Source organism: Syngnathus typhle, linkage group LG17 (genome assembly GCF_033458585.1).
Source record: "Syngnathus typhle isolate RoL2023-S1 ecotype Sweden linkage group LG17, RoL_Styp_1.0, whole genome shotgun sequence".
Taxonomy (NCBI): Eukaryota; Metazoa; Chordata; class Actinopteri; order Syngnathiformes; family Syngnathidae; genus Syngnathus; species Syngnathus typhle.
Genome location: NC_083754.1, coordinates 4,148,991 through 4,170,374, shown reverse-complemented (window position 1 = coordinate 4,170,374; position 21,384 = coordinate 4,148,991). Strand labels below are relative to the sequence as shown.

Below are 21,384 nucleotides of genomic sequence, written 5' to 3'. Positions count from 1 at the left end.
TTCCCAGTGAGGAGCCTCATTCATCCCCAGTCTCACAGGAGCTGTCACATACGTAAGAGCAAGCACAATGGTAGACATGCAATTACGCCTGCACACACACACTCACTCACACACACACACACACACACACACGCTTTGTATGTGAGAAACCTGTGCATTCACACTTGAGCTTGTTCTTCTTGATCATTTGGGTTGGCTTTTCTACAAATATAGAAATAAAAAAACAAAAAAAATAAACACAAAATGAAATAAATAAAATACATTTTACTAAAAAAAAAAAATATGATAATGACCAAGCCTTTTTGTGTGCGTTCATTAATTTGCTGGTAGTAATGAGAAGCTTAACAAAACATGCGAGAATCACCTTGCAGTCACACAAACACACAGACACACACACACACAGTGTCTCCATACCCAGTTTTTAAGCTGACAAGAGCATCCTGAACTCCTGTTTGGTGATACTTGACCATGTACTGGTGCATGGAAGGGTAGTTCTTCCTGATGTTCCTCTCTGTAGATCCGTTTGGAACCGTTCCAAAGCGGAATGGCGGTGAGTAGGCATACGGGTTCTGAAACTGTAAAAATAATGAGGAAAAAAAAAAGCCAAAGAAGAAATTGGTTCATGTTTCAGGTGAGCCGCCTCATATTTGAACTTTTTTATTCCATGACTAATTTGGCCCTGGTAATTAAGAAAGTGAGACATGAGCACTTTGCTTTTGTAATGAATACAGCTTCTCGACTTTGCGCTCATTTTTACACAACATTTCTTTCATGGATTTTTTTTCATTTGGCCTCGCTCTACTTTCTTCCTTTAGCTTATTATGCAAGTTTTGCTGTTACGCAAGCAAATGACTCCCCACATGAATGTTAAATCTTTCTGTCTTTGTTTATGTTGAGACTTTCTGTTATCTCCTGTGCTCATTTCAAATATTTAATGTCTGCAACATAGTGCAATTAACACATTCCAATACCAGGGATGTTTTTACGTAAAAATAATTTTAGATTTCTGTTGTAATTAATAATGTTAGTCCACAAAGACACAAAAAGGCAATTCTATATGTAGTCTGGAAAAGAAAAAAAAAAATCATCACTAGACTAGTGTGCTCATATTTTGCACAAGATTTGGCTATGCAAAAGGTACTTAAAAAAAAAAAAAAAAAAAGACACTTTCACTGAGACATGAATCCATTCAGGTGTAACCTTTGTAAGTCTTAAAAAACGTATGAGGCTTCTTTTCTGGTGAGTAGATTTGTGACCTTTCATCCCCCAGTGGCTAACACTAAAAGCCTTCTTTTTTTTTTTTTTTTTTGAGTGTGTGGTGGGGGGTCACAGACCAGGAGCTTAGAAGTGAATTTTGCTTGTCGTTTTTTTTAGGTCACACAGTTTGTTGTCCAGTCCTGCTGTGCAAATGTGCCTTAAATCGCCTTTTAGTCTTTATTTTGTCTAACCCACCTGTTGCGTCTCCATTTTTTTTTTTTTACACTCCCATATGTCTTTCCTTTCTCCTTACCTCAGCCATCAAAACATGGCCCATTTCTGTCCGCCTGTTGTCTTGCATCCTCTCGCGTGTCCCGGCCTTTGACAATTCCTCACTCGCCCCCCCCCTGCCAGTTGCCACTTCCATCCCTGCACCTCCTTGAACGTTGTCAGAAGCTTCTAGCTCAATCTCCTGCACCTTGAATTTAATCTATTTGACCCTTTTTTGCTTGCTCCTCATTTATTTGCTTGAAAATATTCTAACGGATTAATGGACGGATGTCTATCTTCACACAGTATATCTGTCTTTTACCTTATTATCAGAAAGCCCAGTGACTTGGTCGACAAACTCTTCCTGAATCATGAAAGCGGCCAAGTTGGCAGTGTAGGAAGCCAAGAAGATGACAGCGAAGAAGGCCCACACGGACACGATGAACTTGCTGGTGGTTCCCTTTGGATTTTGCACCGGGACGGAGTTGTTGAAGACCAGACCCCAGAGAAGCCACACAGCTTTGCCCATGGTGAAGGAAGGCCCGTGGGGGTCTGGATGACGATGTCAAATTATTAATCTACTGCTCGTATGGAGGTTTGTAATATGCCTCGTCTTAAAAGCATCGGAGGTATAATTCAGGCGAAATGATTTTACTACTTGGCAGCGTCCAGCGGCAGGCATCAATTTAGACTTAAGTACTTTGAAGTTAACATGGTTGTTGTAAAATAACATCAAATAAAACGAAGCAGATGAAAATTCACCACGAGTTCATTTCGCACGCTTACCTCTCCCCTGCGCCAGGTTTCTGTTGAAGCCGAGAGGACTGATGTATTCAAACATAAAAACAGCCATTGCAGTCACCAGTAGGAGCATCACAAACATCATCACCCACACTGATGCGCTGAACGGCTCTACGAGAGAGTGACATAAGATGACAGGGATTTAGTATTAATAAGACACGCTGAGTCACAATTTCAAAAAATATTACACATCACTTCTCGGGATTCACGCTTCGTCTCATTCTTCCTTTCCATGATCGGAATGTGGAAATCAATTACGCACATGAGCTGCTCAGTACAGTGCTGCATCCGACACGTTTGCGGGCAATATTTTTAAACCCCAAAGCTCTATGCGAGTGTGTGTGTGTGTAATCGCGCATATAAGCAAGGCAGATCTCTGGTTTGACAGTGTGAGGAGGCGTAGGAAGTCTTGGTGTCAGCAGTTCTTTCCTCCCTCTGAGCCAACAACACCACTGCAGAGATTAAAGCGGGTCTATAACGTATGGTGGAGGGGCTGTAAGAACGCGTTGGCGAGCAGCCATCATGGGGCGTTCCAGATAAGCCCTTTTAATTGCCACTTTCAGGGCAGCGTGATACATACATGTGAAGCGTGCGTGCGTGTGTGACTTCATGCTGGCGTGAGCAGAAATAAGCCTGAGCCGTGAGCTTTTGCGCACTGGCTGGCTACCAGACTTAAAGGCTGTGTGGCCTCATGTGGACGCCTGAAGCTGGGAAAGTTTATCTTCTTCAAACTGGGTTACAAAAAAAAAAAAAGTGTATATATATACATATATAAATAAAAAATAATTATATATATATCTTAATTAATAAATATATGAATAAAAAACGGTACAAAGGTTTTTATTCTTCAAACTGGGTTACAAAAAAAGTGTATGTATGTATATATAAATAAAAAGAATATATATTTTAGTTAATAAATATATCAATAGGAAAAGGTACAAACATATGTTGATTAGCAGGTACAAGGACTAAAAATGCCAAATGGCTACACAAAAAGCAAAAATAAAACAGAAAAATAAGTTTGAACGTATATCGACTTGTGTTCCGTTGTAGATTTATATGTTGCATCATTAGTTTAATGGATAAAGTGAGAAAGGGAGAGGAATTTAAAAAGCTATGCTGCCTCCTACTCCTTTTTGAGCATTCTTTATTGATTTATTGATTTATTTATTTTTCAGTTTGTTGGTTTGTTGTTTGTTTGTTGTACAGACTTATATATGGCACTTTAAAGTGTTTTTTTTTTTATCTCTTTTTGTTTTGGATGTGTTTGAAATAAAGATATCAATTACATGAATATTATATTCATTTAAAAATATATATTTAATTAATTTAATTTAAATATATATATATTTAAAAAAAAAACGATCACACTGGCCGCCGTGATATAAAACATCTGTTTTTCTACTGACCTCAATTGCTATTTTTGGCTGACAAGGTAAGGCATTGTTCAGCAAAATAGTGTGTTGCTGTTAAAGCACAGTATAATCCCTCTCAGGAGGACCCAAGTACACAAGTAGGTGTTGAGGTCAATCCTGCAGATACTGTTAGAACAGCAAGTATCGACTTGTGGGTAACAGAACCGGGCTGTGTTGTCAGCTCACCTCCCGAGATGATGACACTTCACACAAACCCAAACAAGACATTTCGAAAACCTTTCTCTGTGGGATTAACCGAACCGAAAAAAAAAACATGAACTGATGCTCACCAAGAAAGGCTGAAGGGGACACGGTTCCGTTACTACGGGACACCATGACGCTGATCCCAGTTTCCACGAATGGGACGGAGAAATCGATGACCTCAGAACGCTCCTCATTGATCGTCAGAGATCCGACGGCCATGACGGCTTTCTTATAGACCACCTTGGGGGCGGAAGGGGCGGGGTGACAAAAAACGAAGGCAGAGAGGCAAGGAGATTAAAACATATGATGGCAAAAAATCTAATATTTTTGGTAAAAATAAAAATGATGCTCGACTGCACTAAATCAAATATGCAGGTTGGAGTCACTCCAAATGTCTGCTAATCTTCAAGTCAGCGCTCCTGCTGTTAAATATACACTCGAACATAATTAGCCGTCTTAAATTGACCTCTGGGACGTCACCTTGAGACTAAAGCAATTATTTAAAGATAATTACATGACTATAACTATGATTTGCGCTCGTCTTGCTCATCATCCATTGTTAGCTGCAATCAAACTCTCCTCTTACCTCTCCCACCATCCCATTCCAGACATTGTTAATCTTCTTTCCGTGTTTGCCATTGGTTACTAGGTACAGGTCATAGGTGAACTTGACGTATTTGGCTATCTTCTTCAAAATGTCAATGCAGAAGCCTTTGCAGCACTTTTTGATGTATGTCCCTCCAGCCTCGGTCGTGTTGCTGTCGAATCACAAACATACGTCAGGTTAACAGATTGTTCCCAATAATTTGCATTTTCACCTTAGGTCGTCGTATTAACAGCGGGTATCCTTTCTTCTATTTTGAACTCACGGTGTATCGTCAAACCTTGCACCATCTGCACATCAACTCGTCCGCCACCTGGGACTCTCATTTAACTTTTAGATGAGCGCTAATTAGGACGATACAACCTTGTATTTAAGTTTTGCGACCTGAACAAAAACTTAAGAGAAGGATGAGAGGAAAGAAGTGGGGGGGGGGGGGGGATAAAAACTTCAACTATTCAGTCATGACTAAAGTTACCTTTGGAATTGGAACACTGTCACTTTGGAGGATTTATGTTGTGTTGGAGGGGAAATGAATCTCTTACTTCCGCTGCAAACTCGGTTGTTACAATCACTAGCTGTCAATGTGACAAAAATGATCTCAAACAAAAACGGGATTCTTGCCCGTTCTTATTTCCATCATGTAATAAAAATGGTAAGTCGGTGGAAGGGCTATTTGGGAGATGTGTCTGCATTTTTTTTCCACTATATATATACAGATTTATTTTCATTTATTTATATTATTATAGTGATAGCTAATGATTGACGGATGAGGGCAGAGGGAAAAAAAGAGGTCAATGAAATTGGCAGGAGCAGGTACAGCGCTAAAAATGTTCAAAACTATAATAACTGATCACAGTGGGCACTTTTATCCAGCCAGTAGAGAGCATGTGATGTTGTGGAGGCTCTTTGAAAAGCTGCCAGGCCAACTTGATATAGAACCACTAAAGGCCTCCAGGGAAGGCAGAGTAGCGATGTGTATGGAGGTTGTTCTGAGGCCCAGCCTGGACAAGTAAATTTGCCATTCTGCATGCATGAATGATCCTGATCCCATCCCAAGCTCCCCTCTTACTTCCCTGCATCCATCCCCTCTTCCTGCAAATGGCCATTGCGGATGCCTCAGTGGGAATTGCGCTATGGGAGGCAGAAATCCACTGTGCGAGCGGACATGTGGTACAAGTGAGTTTATATCAGATTGACTACGTGTGTGTGTGTGTGTGTGGTGCTCCTTGGAGATGCATTATCCTCCGCCCTACTTCACAGTGATTCTGGATGAAAATCTCTCTCACTGCCTCTTCCCTGGGACTCCATTACAACTTAATCAGCTGTGTTTGTGTGAGTGTGTGAGCATTCATGTGCATAGTTCCAGTTGCTAATGTTGTATACACATGGATGGCTTTAAGTGCGTAGCGTGCACAACAATCTTCGGAGAGCCTCCATGTGTGTGGTGAGAATTAATAGTGTGGTACCATCAAATAAAAGCTTTGATTACAAATCATCTAATGTCTTCAAGAATGGAGCATAGCAGGACAGGCCAGAGTTGGGAGAAAAAAAAATGGAAATGAAGTACCGTATTTTCCGGACTATAAGGCGCAACTAAAAACCTAAGATTCTCTCAAAAGCCTTCGAGTGCGCCTTATAGTCCGGTGCGCCTTATATATGGACCAAATTCCTAAATTTAAACTGGCCCGAAGCATTGTGTCATGAAATCAATTATAAGCGGCCCGCTGAAGACTATGAATCATGAATCAATGGATCGTTATTTTGTGATTATAAAGTAATTTGTTGCGTCTGAAGTTGAAATAAAAAAGATCAAATGGAGAATAATTTGATTTGGATTAAAAATCTGACATGATGCATCAATGGTGCGCCTCATAGTCCGGAAAATACGGTAAATTGCCGAGTTCAGCAGCGTATAGGAGACAAGTTGCTGCAGATATAGATTGCTTAGAGTTGATAAAAAGTCGGACATACTCTTTGATATGTTTCCTGCAGGGCACAGAGTTTCTCATGCAGGTACCGGTCAGTCTCTCGACATCCTCCACAATGACAAACGGCTTCTCCTCTAAGGTGACGATGGACAAGTGGTTGTCGTCAAGTTCGGCGTCGCCGAAGGAGTTGAAGCGAGGCCAGACTGGATACTTGAGTGTCAGGCTGCTGTTGTCCAGCTTCCCCATCTGCGGGGATGAAGGAGCGCAGGATACAAGCGGAATTAGAAGTCTTGAATAATCTGTGTTGAATATATTAGTGAGATGGCCAGCCGCCATCGTACAACCTGACACACATTGTGTTTTTGTATCTTTGATGTATCGAATGTTGCCGAAATATTAATATTTGATCAAGTTTTGAAAGCCGCAATGTCACAGATTCTCTTATGGATGTTCTCTTCCCTCCCACATCTGTCTTAACATGTTACGTGCGTGTGCGCTCATACGATGTTTACTTATGTTTGTGTCAAGCCAGCGAGAAAAGAGGCAAAAAAAAAAAAAACCCAGCTTTGCTCCACTCTCAATTATTAATACGAAAGGAGGCGGAAAGAGGCAAACCTTGCTTTCACTCCCTCCCTCCATTTAAAACATTTTCTTATACATGCACTTTTCATAGCGCATTTGTAGTCAGCATCGGTTGATTTGTCATTTTGTGTAGCGACTTACACGCTTGCATAAACGTAACGGTTCAGTAGTGTTTTTATTTTTTTGCCTTCTCTCGACAAATTGACTCCAAAAAAAAAAATCTAGTTGACTAAAAGGGGAAAATTGTGATTGCTCCCCTCTGACCGATGTTGGTTATTGAACATACTTTAACATTACTGTTTAGCCTGCCTGACAAGTCATGTGTAGGAAATGAAATTAGCATTTTAATTGTTTTCCTTTGAGTGGTTTTGTATCCTCTGACAAGGATTAGAGACGCCTCAGTCAACTGCCGTAGACACCTCAGTGTGTGTGTGTGTGTAGGATGAATTGTTTTGGACAGCACACAGTTTCTTGTGTCACCTCGTCTCTCCAGGGAAGGTGTGCATTTATTTCCCCACAGCTGTTTTTCAGTAAGCATGTGTATCTCTTTAGAGCAAAATGAACATTACATCAGTGTGACGTAAACACGCGTGTGTTAATCTAATCAATAGATAAATGTAAACTGTCGTACAGAAAAAATGAAGCTAAAACGAACGTAATCCGAACAACAAAGACATGAAGACATTAAATAGGCGACCCGTATAGCAAAACAAAATGGAATTTTCTAGAAGAAATAATGAACTGTATTTCATCATGTGTAGTATTGTTAACGAAGGCGGTAATTTAGAAGTAATTTGTCGACATTGCAAGATGCTTTGAATATTGTACGGAGACCTCATCATGGGGAAATCAATTCATATTTGACAGCATCAAGTGAGCATTATTTTTCTTATACAGCTTTTATTGCTAAAGTGGATCAAATCTTGTACACTATCTCAGTGGGATTTAAAAGTTTGGATGGAGCAAGATTGCTCATCTGACTAACCCCCCCCCCCCTATTTTTTTCGACTTCCCTCTAATTAGACAAAGAGGGGTTAGAAAAATAAGATCCTCTCAAATAACCCAGCGTGCAAAACAATGCTGGATCTCCAGACCCCACCAACAAAAATCCGTGGCAGTATTTCCTGTTGCTCCACCATTCCTCCTCTTTGCTCTTATGCTTTGTCTGACCTATACAAACCCAATCAAACGCATCCAAGCTGAACACGAGAGCGAGAAGACTAAAAAACAACAAGGGATCAGATCAGAGCGCTTTTCACCGTGCACCTTCTGTACGCACGTCTCACTGGGAGAGTTATAGCTGTGGCAATTTGCATTACGGGCGAAAGAGTCCCTAATAGCGTGGGGAAAAGCATTCAGTCATAAAATAATATCTGTCACTTCTGTCAGACAAAATTATGTCGAGAAAGTCCAGCTCGCGCTTCCTCTGTGTGTGGCTGTGCACGCATGTGCCGAAGATGGGTAGAGGAAGCACGTGTGTGTCTGTGTGCTTGTGAAAATGAGGGCAACAAGAAAGCAGATGATAAAAAGGAGCTGGGAGAGGAATTTGAACCCGTGATGACCGGGGTTGTTGTTTTTTTTTTTTTAAAAAGATGCCTTGCTGTCTTCAAATGCGTGTGGTTTTTTTTTGCATTTGTCTCCACTGTGATTTTTCAAGCACAAATCCCATGCTGTCTGAAACAATTATTTTGCAAACACTGCAGCAGTTCCTTAAGCAAATTACACAATCCATCTACTCAGCAGGAATGAAGCATAAAATGCTGCTTTTTAATCAGTGAATACAGTTAGGTTAATGAAGCTATCAGACAAATAAAAATAATAATACTCCACATCCCTATCAAGACTACTTTACTAGTTTTCATCTGTCTCCATCTGAGTTTGAGTCTCTGCCTCTCCTGATGACTCGACTCCCTACGCATGCTCCAAGGGGGGGACTCATGCAATATTTTTGAGTTTATAACCATATTTTTGTGCTCTTTCAGGATTTTAGTCTCTTGATCATCCATAAAAGACTTTCATCTCTGCGTGCCACTGACTCCTGCTGCATTGGGTGGGAAGGCTGCACCAGTCAGAGAGCAAGAAAGAAAGTGACATCAGCTCCCCAATTATGTTTCCTTTTTGAGTCTCCTTGTTTCACTTGCCTCTTCTCTGCAACACAGTGGAGTGGTGCTGATCAATTTCAAAGGCCAGCAATATTCTATCTCCTTGTAGCACATCGACATAGAATGTGTGCGTGCGTGCATGTGTGTGTGGGTGGAAGCATGTCCGTATGAAATATGGAAACGGTCGTCTCCCGAAAAATGGGTGGAGACTTTGCAGCAAGCTAAAGTGAGAATGGTAACACAGTACAAGTGTGACCTGTTAGGAAGGAAGCAAAGAAGGAAGAGGAAGGGAGAGAGGAAGGAAGGAAGGAAGGAAGAAAGAAAGCAAGGAAGGGAGGAAGGAAGAGGAAGGGAGAGAGGAAGGAAGGAAGCAAGAAAGCAAGCAAGGAAGGAAGGAAGAGCAAGGGAGAGAGGAAGGAAGCAAGAAAGCAAGCAAGGAGGGAAGGAAAAAAGGAAGGACACTGCGTTACTCGAAATCCATACAAAAAAGGAAAAAGACATTAAATTGTAATTGGGCACTTGGACCTGCAGTGTAAATCCAGCCTAAGTAACACCGGGAGGAACAATCAGGCAGGATGATTAATGTAGTGAAGAAAGGAAAGGAAGGAAATAAGAGTAAAAATAGTACGTAGACAAAAGTAGGCAGTAGGCTAAGAAAGAAGACAGCAAGGAAATAGGACTGAAGGCTTTATGAGGTTGAAGGAACTAAAAGGAAGAGTTATGAAAAGAGGAGAAGTAAATAAGAACTGACAGTTTGCAAGAACATGAAGAAAGGGAAAAAATATCTCAAGGAAGGAAGAAGGGGGAAAAGTCACAAATATGGATGAGCCATATTTGTTAATTTGGAGGAAAAATAGAAGGGATAGAGTAACAAATTAAGAGGGCATGTAAATCCAGTCAAGCTCAGAGAGTCGAAACCATAGACCACCACTTTTTCATTGTGACCATGGTCACCTCTTCCGCTTTATCTACACAACTCTCGAGCCTCAGCCATGACCAATTAAATATGAGGCATTTAAAAGCAAGCGAGAAGCGGTCGGAGATACATGGCGTCCATTTAAAGTCCATTACAATGGCGCGAATACTTAGCGATTTACAGCGGCCATTTATTTAGGGAAGCTCGCTCGAATGAACTAATTGAGGCAATCCAGAGCCTTGATGGCCAATGAGCTCATTGCTCAGCTAAGGCGCCCAAAATAACACACAGCATTGCAATGGTGAGCTCTGGCCTTTGTTATGTTTCTTTTTCTCCTGCAAAGGAATTCTCTGAGATAACTTGTCAATCAAACAGGGATGCTGTGATGCCTTTTTCCTTGTCGTTTCTGAAGGTGGCGATAGATGATGGTATCTGCTTATACAAGAAACAAACAGTAATGATGAAGAGAAACAATGAAAAGTGAAACATGACGCCCAAGGCATGCAGAGAACTAAGAATTACCGCTGCGCCATGACTAAAGCTGGCTAAATTATTTTAGAATCACAAGTACAGAAATGAAATTACAAAATGTAATTTATTTGAAATTTTAAAAAAGACCCCTCCAAAATAAATAAATAAATAAATAAATAAATAAATAAATAAATAAATAAATAAATAAATAAATAAATAAATAAATAAATAAATAAATAAATAAATAAATAAATAAATAAATAAATAAATAGTCACACCAGAACACACAGCTCCTACCTTCTCCCACTCTCTCTCTTTGTTCAGAACAATGACCACCAACTTTGGATGTTCTTGATATCCATCGTCCGTGAAAGACAAGTCTCGGCCTTCCCATGTCACATTCATCATGTACCTGAGACAGGAAGGGACAAATTATTCACATTAGCAGAAAAAGCAGAGCAAAGTGTGTCGACGCCCTCCCGCCCCCTCCCACACACACACAGATATTCCAATATCTACTCCAAAAGGTTTGACCCAGGAGTTATGGTCTAACACGACATCACACACTCACAGAGGCTGTAATGAGTGACCCACGTGGCAGGTTACATTAGCTAAGATGGAGGGCAATGGGAAGATATTCTTGGAGGAACATGGCCCCCACATTAATCATAACTGTCCTTCCTCACTCTGTCAGTGGTACCAGAAAATCCTTCCCAGAAAAAAAAGGAGGAGGGACATGAGCATCTGTTCCTCCAAACGGATAAACTTTCAATGGTCATTCGAAAAAGGAGATTTAAAGGGCCGGAAAGTGTTTTGCGATCAAATCGAAATGATCCAAGCAACCAGGTGAGCATCATTTAGCTGTCGGATTTTACTGGAGACCCAGCGAATCAAATGATGTGTGACAGCGGCAGAAAGAGCTTTGCCAAAATCAATGTCAGCATGCAGGCCACTCTTTTAGACGACAGCCCAGTCTGCACTTAGCAGCATCAATCGCACACTCCTTTTCTCATTTGCTCTCTGATCCTTTCCTTTACATTCCTTTCTCAGCATCAATCTGTTCAAAAAACCTTTTAGCATATTCTAGGATTGTACCGTATTTTCTGCACTATAAGGCGCACCTGAAAACCTCCAATTTTCTCGACAGTGCGCCTTATAATCAGGTGCGCCTTATATATGGACCGATATTGAGCCACTACAGCAGACGTTTCCAAAGTCCGGCCCGCGGGCCAAATGTATATATCTTATATATGGACAAAGTTTTAAAATGGGCAATTCATTGAAGGTGCACCCTATAATCTGGTGCGCCTTATAGTGCGGAAAATACGGTAAACAAAACTCCTTGTGACTTGCATGCTACCTTACGGTCATAACCCATCATCCTCTTCTGGATCCAAGGTAAATAAACAAGTCTGATCCCACAAAAGAGAAAAGAATAAAAGATGATCTTGCGAGATGAGATCTGGATCCGGAAAAACAAACCCATGCAAAGTTGATAAAATGATTTGACACCAACCCCAGCAGACTTTGTGAGCAAAATCTAAATCTTAAAACTCCATGCAACACTCCTAAGTCGTTTTTTGTATGTGCTCTTGGCTATTCAGTTCTATTTAGGTAAATACTTAAACCTGCTCATGAGTGTTGCTAGGATACGCACATCATGAGCTACGTGCAGCAAGATGACCTGAAAGTGAACTGAATGAATGAACACGCACACACACATACATAAATGACTTGGCCCACCTCATCAATTTGCAATGCAATGCTTACGTTTTCTGGTTCAACCACGATCCACCAGGCTGCAGGAACCATTGGAACACTTCGCTCCATATTAATGAAAACGGGGGCAGAGGTGAGCCAACAGTGGAGTTAGGGTCACCCCCCCCAAATATTTAGTGTAAATGGTGCCAGACAGACGGAATGAGAAGAAGGGAAAGTATGACGAGCCAAGCCTCAGCTGAGTGTGGATAAAAATATCCTCAATGTTACTGTGTCCTCCTTTTCTCCACTTTTGGAGTTACTTTTTTTTGAGTCCCAGCATAAATAGAAAAAAATAAATCCCACTTCCCTTGTAATTTTATTATACATTTTATAATTTTTTATACAGCAAATTTTATTTGAAATATTTTACAAATTTATTTATTTATTACTATTTTTTTAAAGAAATTTTATTATATCTTGCAGCTACATGGGAAGCATGATATACTGAAAACATAATATTACGATATTAATTAAAACAAATAACGATTTAAGCTAAACTTAGATTGTCAATCTTTAAGACTTTTGTTTGTTAAAAAAAAAAGCCCAACATGATTTTCATGAGCTCAGAATCCTCATTATTTTTACTTGAAAGTGGAATTAAATGTCTGCTTTTTCTTCGTAATGAACCATGGCATGCTCGCACACAGGCGCCCGCCCGCTGTTTGTGATTTATTGACTTAATTCAGCGCCTCCCGCTCTTTCTCTCAGACGGCTTTACCTGCGGGGTAAGTAACAACAAAATCACTGGCACACAAAACAATTTACTTTTGAGGAAGTCGTGTCATCCAACACATCACTCACGGAGAAGACATTTATCTATTATTACTTGTACGCCAGACCTTAATTATGACGATTCATCATTTATTCAAAAGTATATGATAAATCCATTCTATTAATTTAGCAACATATTTATTTTCGCTGCTGTGCTATTTTTATTCATGCATTTTCCCTGGTGTGTTATTTTGAGATCAGGAGCTACAAACTCCAAACATTTTTTTTATTTTAATATAATCCTGTAAATTATTACATTTTTAATTCTTACCCGTTTGATCTATGTCTGCCTCAGTTTAAACCTTCCCTCCTTATCTCTCTCCCTCGCCATTGACATACTGACAACTTTTAATGGCCCACAGCGCTGACCTGGGTCTGACCAATCATGTTCCTCGAGTCCGGGTCACGAGGCCTCATTGGCTGAGTTCTCTCAACCAGACAGAGCCATCTGTGGCCCCTCATCACCTGGGAAACAACCTGAGGCAACTGAGCATGATGGGAGTAAAGTCAGCTGGCAATCGCATTGGCCTGATTTCTCTCTTTAATATCATAAACTATGCTTACCTGATGAAAAAAAAAATGATTTTTTAATATACTGTACAATATTGCAAGGTGGGGCCCCTGAGTGTGTCTTCTGTGTCATATTGTAAGCCAGACAGAGCTGGCAAGATGTAAAATATTTCCCACTGGCTGCTTCACAGCTATAAAAAGGTTAGAAGGAGAGCGTGGAGATGTGAGACAAGAAAGGAGGAACAGAAGGAGTCATCAAGGGGCTCTTGAATTTTGGAGCACAGCATCCCTCAACTACCCATTTCCCCATTTCCTTCAACATAAAGTTCCTCCTCAACTCTCAGTCACCTCTTTATCAGGCTCTTTTCCCCACTCCCACCATTTTTTTAAGATCTGGCGCTTGTTAATGCATCTCGCTATGCTCTACTTACACAGGGTTGAACATTGCATAACTATCAGAGAGGACAAAGTTGAAAATGATATTGTCGTGGGTGTAAGATGTAAAGTAAAGCAAATTTGAGCTTTCACTTACTTGTGTAGCGCGCTAGGTGGCAGCTTGCTGTTTTTTTCCATCTGGCCGTAACAAGACGTTCGAGCTTCGGGAATGTCGCCGTATTCATCCAACATGGCCGCTGCCGCTGACGTTATGATCCCCAAACCATCACGTACACGAGCTTCCAAAGGATAATCCCAGTCATCATAGGAGACCGAAATCATTCCTGATGGGAATGCTTCTGGGGTTATTTCCGGGTTGCCGGTGGTCAGAGAAGGTACGATCCAGATGTAACCGAAGCCTGTGAGGCCCAGAGAGCGAGCCTCCTCCAGGATGTAGACGGCCTCGTCCTTGGAGCAGTAGAGGAGAACGACCGGCGACTGGACCTTCTTCAGCATGATCTGAGACCGGCTGTCTTCCTCCACTGCATCCAGAGAGATGATATTCTGCAGGTCCCAGCCAACAAAACTGCAAAGAAGGGAAGCATTGAAATCTATGACAATCTGGTACCAAGGACAGTTCCAAGTGCTAATGAAAGCACATAATGAAACTTAATCAGCATTTTTTATTTTTGGGGGTTGTAAAATAAAAAAAAAAGTTTTACAGACTCCATGGCATATCCTTGCCGCCCCCCTAAAGGAAAAAAAAAAATCCTAGCTGAGCTTCTAAAAATGACAGGAAATTAAAAATTTTAAAAATTCAAAAAAATTAAACTCAAAGAAACACATCTGTCTCCATACCACCATTTTTGGTGCACCATTAGGACTAAACCTCAAAACCATCTTGCTAAAAATAGGACAAACTCCAATCGCCAAAGATCAGATAACTTCCCTTTTGTAACCCATCTTTCTAGAAAGTTATCCAAAGTGAGAGGTAACAAGTGCTCATTAAAGAAAAGACTGATAAGATCATTTATCTTTCTTATCTAAAGGCTGATTTAAAAAAAAAAAAAAAAAGTCCAAAGTGCTAATATTCAGCAGATCCCATTACACAAAGGGGAATTGCATGGACGGAAAAATACGTTACGATTAAAGGCACGATCCGTAACAAATTGATAGAAGGCTTTGGCATTAGACAAACTTCACCCTAAAGCTAATATAATAAAAGACACACATCAATAATTATGTGAACATTAAATAAATGATTTTAGCTTTTGCAAAGTCTTCATCGTTTTTGGATCACTCTGTAGACATTGAACACCATATATATTGCAATGTTATTTTTTTTTTAAAGGCAGTCATGAATTCATGTATCATGCATCTTTAGCAATAACACCCCCCACCTTCTGGTTCTGCAGTATCTAGGCTGCATTTCATGTAGGGCTCCTGAGAGTACCATAACATCTGCCAGCTCAGCCTTGACTCACTGAGCTGACTGGCCCATTTTATTTTCACTTGAGATGATAGAGGTTCTTTGCTATTAAAGCTGTCTGCCCATGACCAAGCCCCAGTGAGCAGGTCGAACAGCAACACGGGAACTGGACAGCTAATTATGGACACCCATGCAAATTATTTCATCTTTAATGAATGATTTATGATTATTCTTGCATTGAGGTCAATAATCAGAGGGAATAAATATTTCCATTTCCACACTAAATTACAATGCATGGCATTGCTGTGTAGTCTCAGCAAACAATAGTTCCTTTTTTGTTGTTCTGATAACACCCCAACCCCCCCCCCCACCAACCAATTACATTTGAAAACACCAGGTATAAATATTATTTGCACTAACATTAAAATTCAACCGTAGGTGTCAAGTCATAACTGTGGATTCTGAACATAATCAAGTATATTATGTTGTGATAGTTTTAAATTAATACTTCAGATTTTGGTATGTATCAAATTGAAAAAAAAAATGCAAAAAAAATATTAAACATCTATTTCAGAGGTGGAAGAGACCAAATAAAAAATAGATATTAAATAATATTAAAACAAATCTATACCACCTCAGGCAACATGAATGTTGATTATTGTTATTATTATTCTCGTCATCCTCATCATCATTGTACTAAAACAACAGCAACACAGTTTGGGTCAACTTAGATTGAAATCATTTACAAACTACAAACCATCACCATCATCTGAGAATTGCTGAAGCATTTATTTGTCTCGCAGCTAAATATTATAGGCTGCTGCGCTGTTAAGCATTTGACTACAACATCAGTCAAAATGACCTAGAGGTGTAGTAGACAGCAAAGCTGCAGGAATACTAAACCAAACTGTCACCCACATTAATTTCAAAAGTGCTTCTTATATCCTTGTGGGCTGCTGTGTTTGAAACCAATATGAGGAACGGAGATGAAACATCCAAGGCCAAATACTGAGTGCAGTAAGTCGCCAAGACAGTAAACAACCTCATTCACTGCAGGGACATCTGCTATCATGATGGATGAGATTATAGTACAAAAATGGAGAAATTATTCTGGAAAGAAGATGCTGGGAATCCACTGGAGTCATTTTTAAGATGTGGTAATTCGGGAACCATCTGATAAAAGAAAATCCCATTGGTGTGTTTGTTTTTAGCTTTAACAGCAATTTAATTTATTTCTGAGAGAATTATATCTTGCTGTGTGAGAATAAATACCAGAAGCCTTGTTTTGTTTTTATATTATATTTTCTGGCTTTTATAACTAAATGGAGCAAATATGAAATTAAATGAATGTAACTGTAAGTAAATATCTGGATCAAGATATTAAATGTTTTTTATTATTTATCCTGCATTTGTAATAAAGTGCAAAATAAAATAAATTGTACGAGACAATTTGTACCTGTTGTCTACTGTTGTTTTTAGAATGTTGATGAACTCCTGGTAGCCGGGGAACTTTGACGTAACGATAGAAAAGATGTGCCAGTCGTACTCCTCCATGATGTTCAGCATCAGCAGAGCCTCCTGCTGGATGGAAGCACCAAACTGGAAGAACGTTGACTTATCGTCCTGAAAAGACAACAATGAGAAGATTTTATTCCATCCAGAAGTCCATTTAGTTGACTATTCTAAAAATCGTCCTCAGAACAAACGGACTTGTGGATGCACACACACTTAGGCAGTTTAGCGTACACATGCTATACACTTTATGAGTGTTCCGAATAATTCAATTAAGTCCAAATTGGATTGACGCAGTGCAGGCAAGCTGCAGAACTCTCCCAGGTCGAGTTGACTTGGAATGAGGGTTCTATTCACGCTGACTCGCTCAAACACACTCCATTAAACTGAACTCTGGATTGTTTCCCCATTTAATTGATTCCAACATTTGATTGGACGGCACTGACAAGCACTACCGTAGGTGAACAAATTAACTCCATTTATGTCGGCAGATTTGCACCAAATGACTCATTTGTGTGAGGTGGAATGAGACAAAAATAATGGGAGAGGAGCATGGGGGAGTGTATTATGTTAGCAGACAACCCCCTCCCTCCAGAAATATTCGTGGATTCTCAGATGTCAGATAAAAAATGTTTGGGTAGAAAGGAATATATAATAAATATTTTTTTCCGAAGGATTTGGGGATGGGTGTAAAAACGTTTTTGTTTTGTGGACCTCCTGAGATTTTGTTGGTGCCCCCATGGCCCCCCCAAGAAAAGAAAAAAATCCTAGCTCCGCCAGTGCACGTTACCCTAAATCCAAAAGACTAAATGTGACGAACAATTCACTGGGGCCCAAGATTATACACGATGATCCGATGATTACACATTGACAGAGTAGCTTGGAATTGCATTTGTGACCATGTGAATTTTCTCAGCCAGGCTACATGCATGACCAAGCATTTGCTTCCCTAGTACGATGATGCCCTCAACTGTGTGGTCAATGTTAGCAATAATTGTGCATATAATTTGCCTCTCCTATATTAAGACTTGTTTTTTCTCCCGTCCTGTGTATGTGAGCTTGTACGCTTTAATGTCATAGAAACTCGAGAAATGCTGGAGCATGGTGGCTAGGCAAGGAGGTCATGTTGTAAGACTTGTCACTTTCTGTCTTCATCACAGCGGGAGTCAACACTCACACTTTGCACCAATGCGGGGCTAACTGTGACTAGCAAGGAGATTTAGGAATGTTGGCTCGACAGTATATACGGTATTAATATTGCATATCCTCTCTTAAATGAATAGAGTTACTGTTATAAAATGATAGATAGCAGTTGTGATTATTTTTTAATGCAACAGTTGGAATTTGTGTAGCACTTCATGACTAGCAAAATCTATTTGTACTAAATATCTTTGAATTGTTTTTTGTGGTGCATAGGTATAAATTATATCGATTTATGTAAATTGTAAGATTCCTGTGACATGAACAAACATGAGAATTTGAAACAGGCAGGTATGTGCATTGTCTGGTTTGATAGCACACATGTATAAATGTGCAAACACACACTCACCCTGCTAAAAATCAAGAACCCTTTAAATACTTGTCATATTGAGTAAAGAGATGTCTTCATTTGAACGGCTGCACTAGTGTCACAAACAGCATGTTACATGCTGAGCTCTAAAGCCCGCGAGTGTTCACTGGAGGAGAGCCTCAGTGATATGACAAAAAAAAAAAGAAAATCCTCTGTCGCACGTTGCTAAATATAACCAGACATGGATGGAAATAGCAACAGCAAAACAATACAGATGGATTTTTTTTTTTAAATACCAAATGGGCATTGCTCAGAGTCACCACAGCCAATTAATAAAAAAAAAAAGAAATACATATTTTCCAGATTCATCATTTCTGTGCATTTCCCATTAAAAATGAGCCTATTATATTAATGCAGATTAGGTACTAAAATTTGGAATGTGTTTTGGACACCAAACAATCCAGCGGCCTTCGACTAATTTCACCCTCATACATATGTCGATAAAATCCTACGCATGATGTCACAGGCGAGTATTTTTGGCAATACATTTCCGTGGCTAAAACACACTCAGAGAGGAAGAAACTTACTCTAAGAATATAGTACGAGGGCAGCATTGTATATATATATATATATATATATGTGTGTGTGTGTGTGTGTGTGTGTGTGTATAACTGCTGTGGTTTCTCTGTCAGGACTTTTTAACAAGCAGCCAAGCCCCCCACGGGGGAACACTGACAAAATAACATCATCCCCTCTCTCTCTCTCGCTCTCTCCCTGCCTCCATCTTGGTCTATGCATTTGCCTCACTCTCCCACTAATAAGTCCAATATCTTCCTCCCAGTGTCTTCCTTTATTTTCATTAAGTCACTGTCCAGGAGGTCTGTTTTTTTTTTTCACCCGTCCTCTGATTTTAACCGCCCACACCTTATGTACCGTAATTTTCTGACTATAAGCCAGACCTATAATTCATGAATCAGGGTTCGGAATTTGAGAAAAAAGTAGCGACTTATAGTCCGAAATTTACGGTATTCAATAAGGCCAATACTTTGCTGCACTCCTCTGGGAAACTTTTTTTTTTTTTTTACAAGTCAGCATCATGTGCATTCGGAATTGGATTTTTAAGTTCATCCAAAAAAAAAAAAAAATCAGAATACCAAACGAACTTCAAATGAGAGGCTCCGAATGTTTTGTTGTCGTCATTCCCGGGTCATCATTACGAAAGTTGTCAAGTTGCCAGCAGCAGCAGTAGCAGCAGCAGCAAGCATCGTAATTATTTTCTTCATTTTAGCTGTCTTAGCCCCTCGTGCTGTCCTAATCTCATCCTCCGGCATCGCCTCCTTTTACTTGCTGCTTCTTTCTTTGCTGCTTTCATTTGAAGGTTTCTTGTCCTACTTTCCCTCTTTGCTTTGTACCCAATTATCAATTCCGAACTCCTAACTATCATTCTCTGCGGAAGCACTTCTTTTTAATCCTTGAGCACACGTTTAAAAGAATACATCGATAGCGTGATTTAAATTAGCGAAGCTACGATCAAAATAAAACTAGAAATTAGATGCAGCGATTTTTTTTTTTAATTCCCCACAAATGTTTGGATAATTATCACTGATAAAAATTTAAACCCTATTTATACCTCCAAAAATGATCCCCAAAACATTCTAATATAATTTTTCCACACGCTGACAAAATTACATTTAAAAAGAAACGGTTTATGAATGAAAAAAAATGGAGCGGAAGTATAAAAACGCAGATGTATGTCATTGTTGCGCAACGCACAAAGACCAATAATTCCCTTCCTATTCATCATTGTCAAGAAGAAAAAAACGAATCAGAATGAGAGAAAAATCGCAAAATTGAATCACGCAATTTAAATCAAATAATCAAATTATTTTACAATTATTTACAATTTGAATTATGGTAAAATGATCGAGCAATGATAGATGGACTCTTATACAAAAAAAAAAGACATACACAACAATCGCTCATCTTATTACTTCAAGTTGACATACAACCATGTGGGGTCAAATCAATAACGCATAATTTGCTGATCGCAAAAGCTGCATCAGTCAGCTGTTATGGCCGTCACTAACTATGCTCCTGACAGTATCAGTGATTCATCAGTGCAGCCACTGACAGACACACACTGACACAGAGAGACCTACTTTCAAGGAGGACGCAAACCTAGCTGGGTGGCGGCCGGGATGGGATGCCGTCATTGGGATGGATGAAACGAGCGGCGGGAAGATAAATGCGGAGAAGAGCACAGAGAGGATGGCCAACATTGAAGAGAGGAAAAAGAGAGCAAGCGGGAGGATATATTGGTTGTGTTATAGACTATGAAGAGCAGCTATAGTTCAGCAGGGCTGGAGCTCACATTTATTTTATTGATGAAACAATCCAGTTTCATTTTGCTGCATTTTTCACTTCTTTGACATGACACAACTAAGTTTAAATGTTTCTTTAGGGAAGAAGAATTCAATCCTAATTAGAAGCAGTTGCAGCACTTGGTTGCAACCACTAGAGGCGCTGTTGGTTAAGCTTCAAATACTTTTGCTGCTTCCTTCCAAATGCTTTATCATTGCTTACCATTGATATTGGAATGAGTAAAGGACAGAAAGATTGAAAGTGAGCTGTTTTCCCATATGGATCCAAGCAGTAATGCAAACGCATAGATTTCCCCTTTACATTGACAAAATGCACAGTAAGTGCTCTTCCCTCCAACCCCATCATCATCTCTAAACTTTCCCATTCCCAGTTTGATTGGATGCCAAGCCAAGCCTGCAGAGTAATTGGCTGCCTTCAATGGCCAAACAGAAGGACAGCACCCCTGGGAGGAGTCCATCAGGCCAGATCTGTTAACAAAGTGCAGACTTTTACACCCAAACAAACTCTGGGCCAGCAAGGGACAATCGTAAATTGTGATTCACATCTTTAGGAGGAAAATATTTGAATTATTACTAGATGCGTGACAGGAAAGAGCCCACGGATTGAATGCGGCTGACATACGTACCGTAAATTTCGGACTATAA

At 39.9% G+C, this 21,384-nt stretch overlaps 1 protein-coding gene across 1 annotated transcript in view; it reads right to left on the bottom strand.

The window, feature by feature from the left end:
* Positions 1-21,384, bottom strand: part of grin2aa (glutamate receptor, ionotropic, N-methyl D-aspartate 2A, a) — a 63,092-nt gene that overhangs the window by 9,905 nt on the left and 31,803 nt on the right. Inside the window, exons 3-11 of the mRNA XM_061303986.1 lie at positions 16,793-16,959; positions 14,065-14,493; positions 10,788-10,902; positions 6,463-6,665; positions 4,474-4,645; positions 3,974-4,127; positions 2,254-2,379; positions 1,790-2,019; positions 415-575 (exon numbers count right to left, since the gene is read on the bottom strand). Of these exons, the coding sequence (XP_061159970.1) occupies positions 415-575; positions 1,790-2,019; positions 2,254-2,379; positions 3,974-4,127; positions 4,474-4,645; positions 6,463-6,665; positions 10,788-10,902; positions 14,065-14,493; positions 16,793-16,959 (1,757 nt within the window). The remainder of the gene's footprint in view (positions 1-414; positions 576-1,789; positions 2,020-2,253; positions 2,380-3,973; positions 4,128-4,473; positions 4,646-6,462; positions 6,666-10,787; positions 10,903-14,064; positions 14,494-16,792; positions 16,960-21,384) is intronic.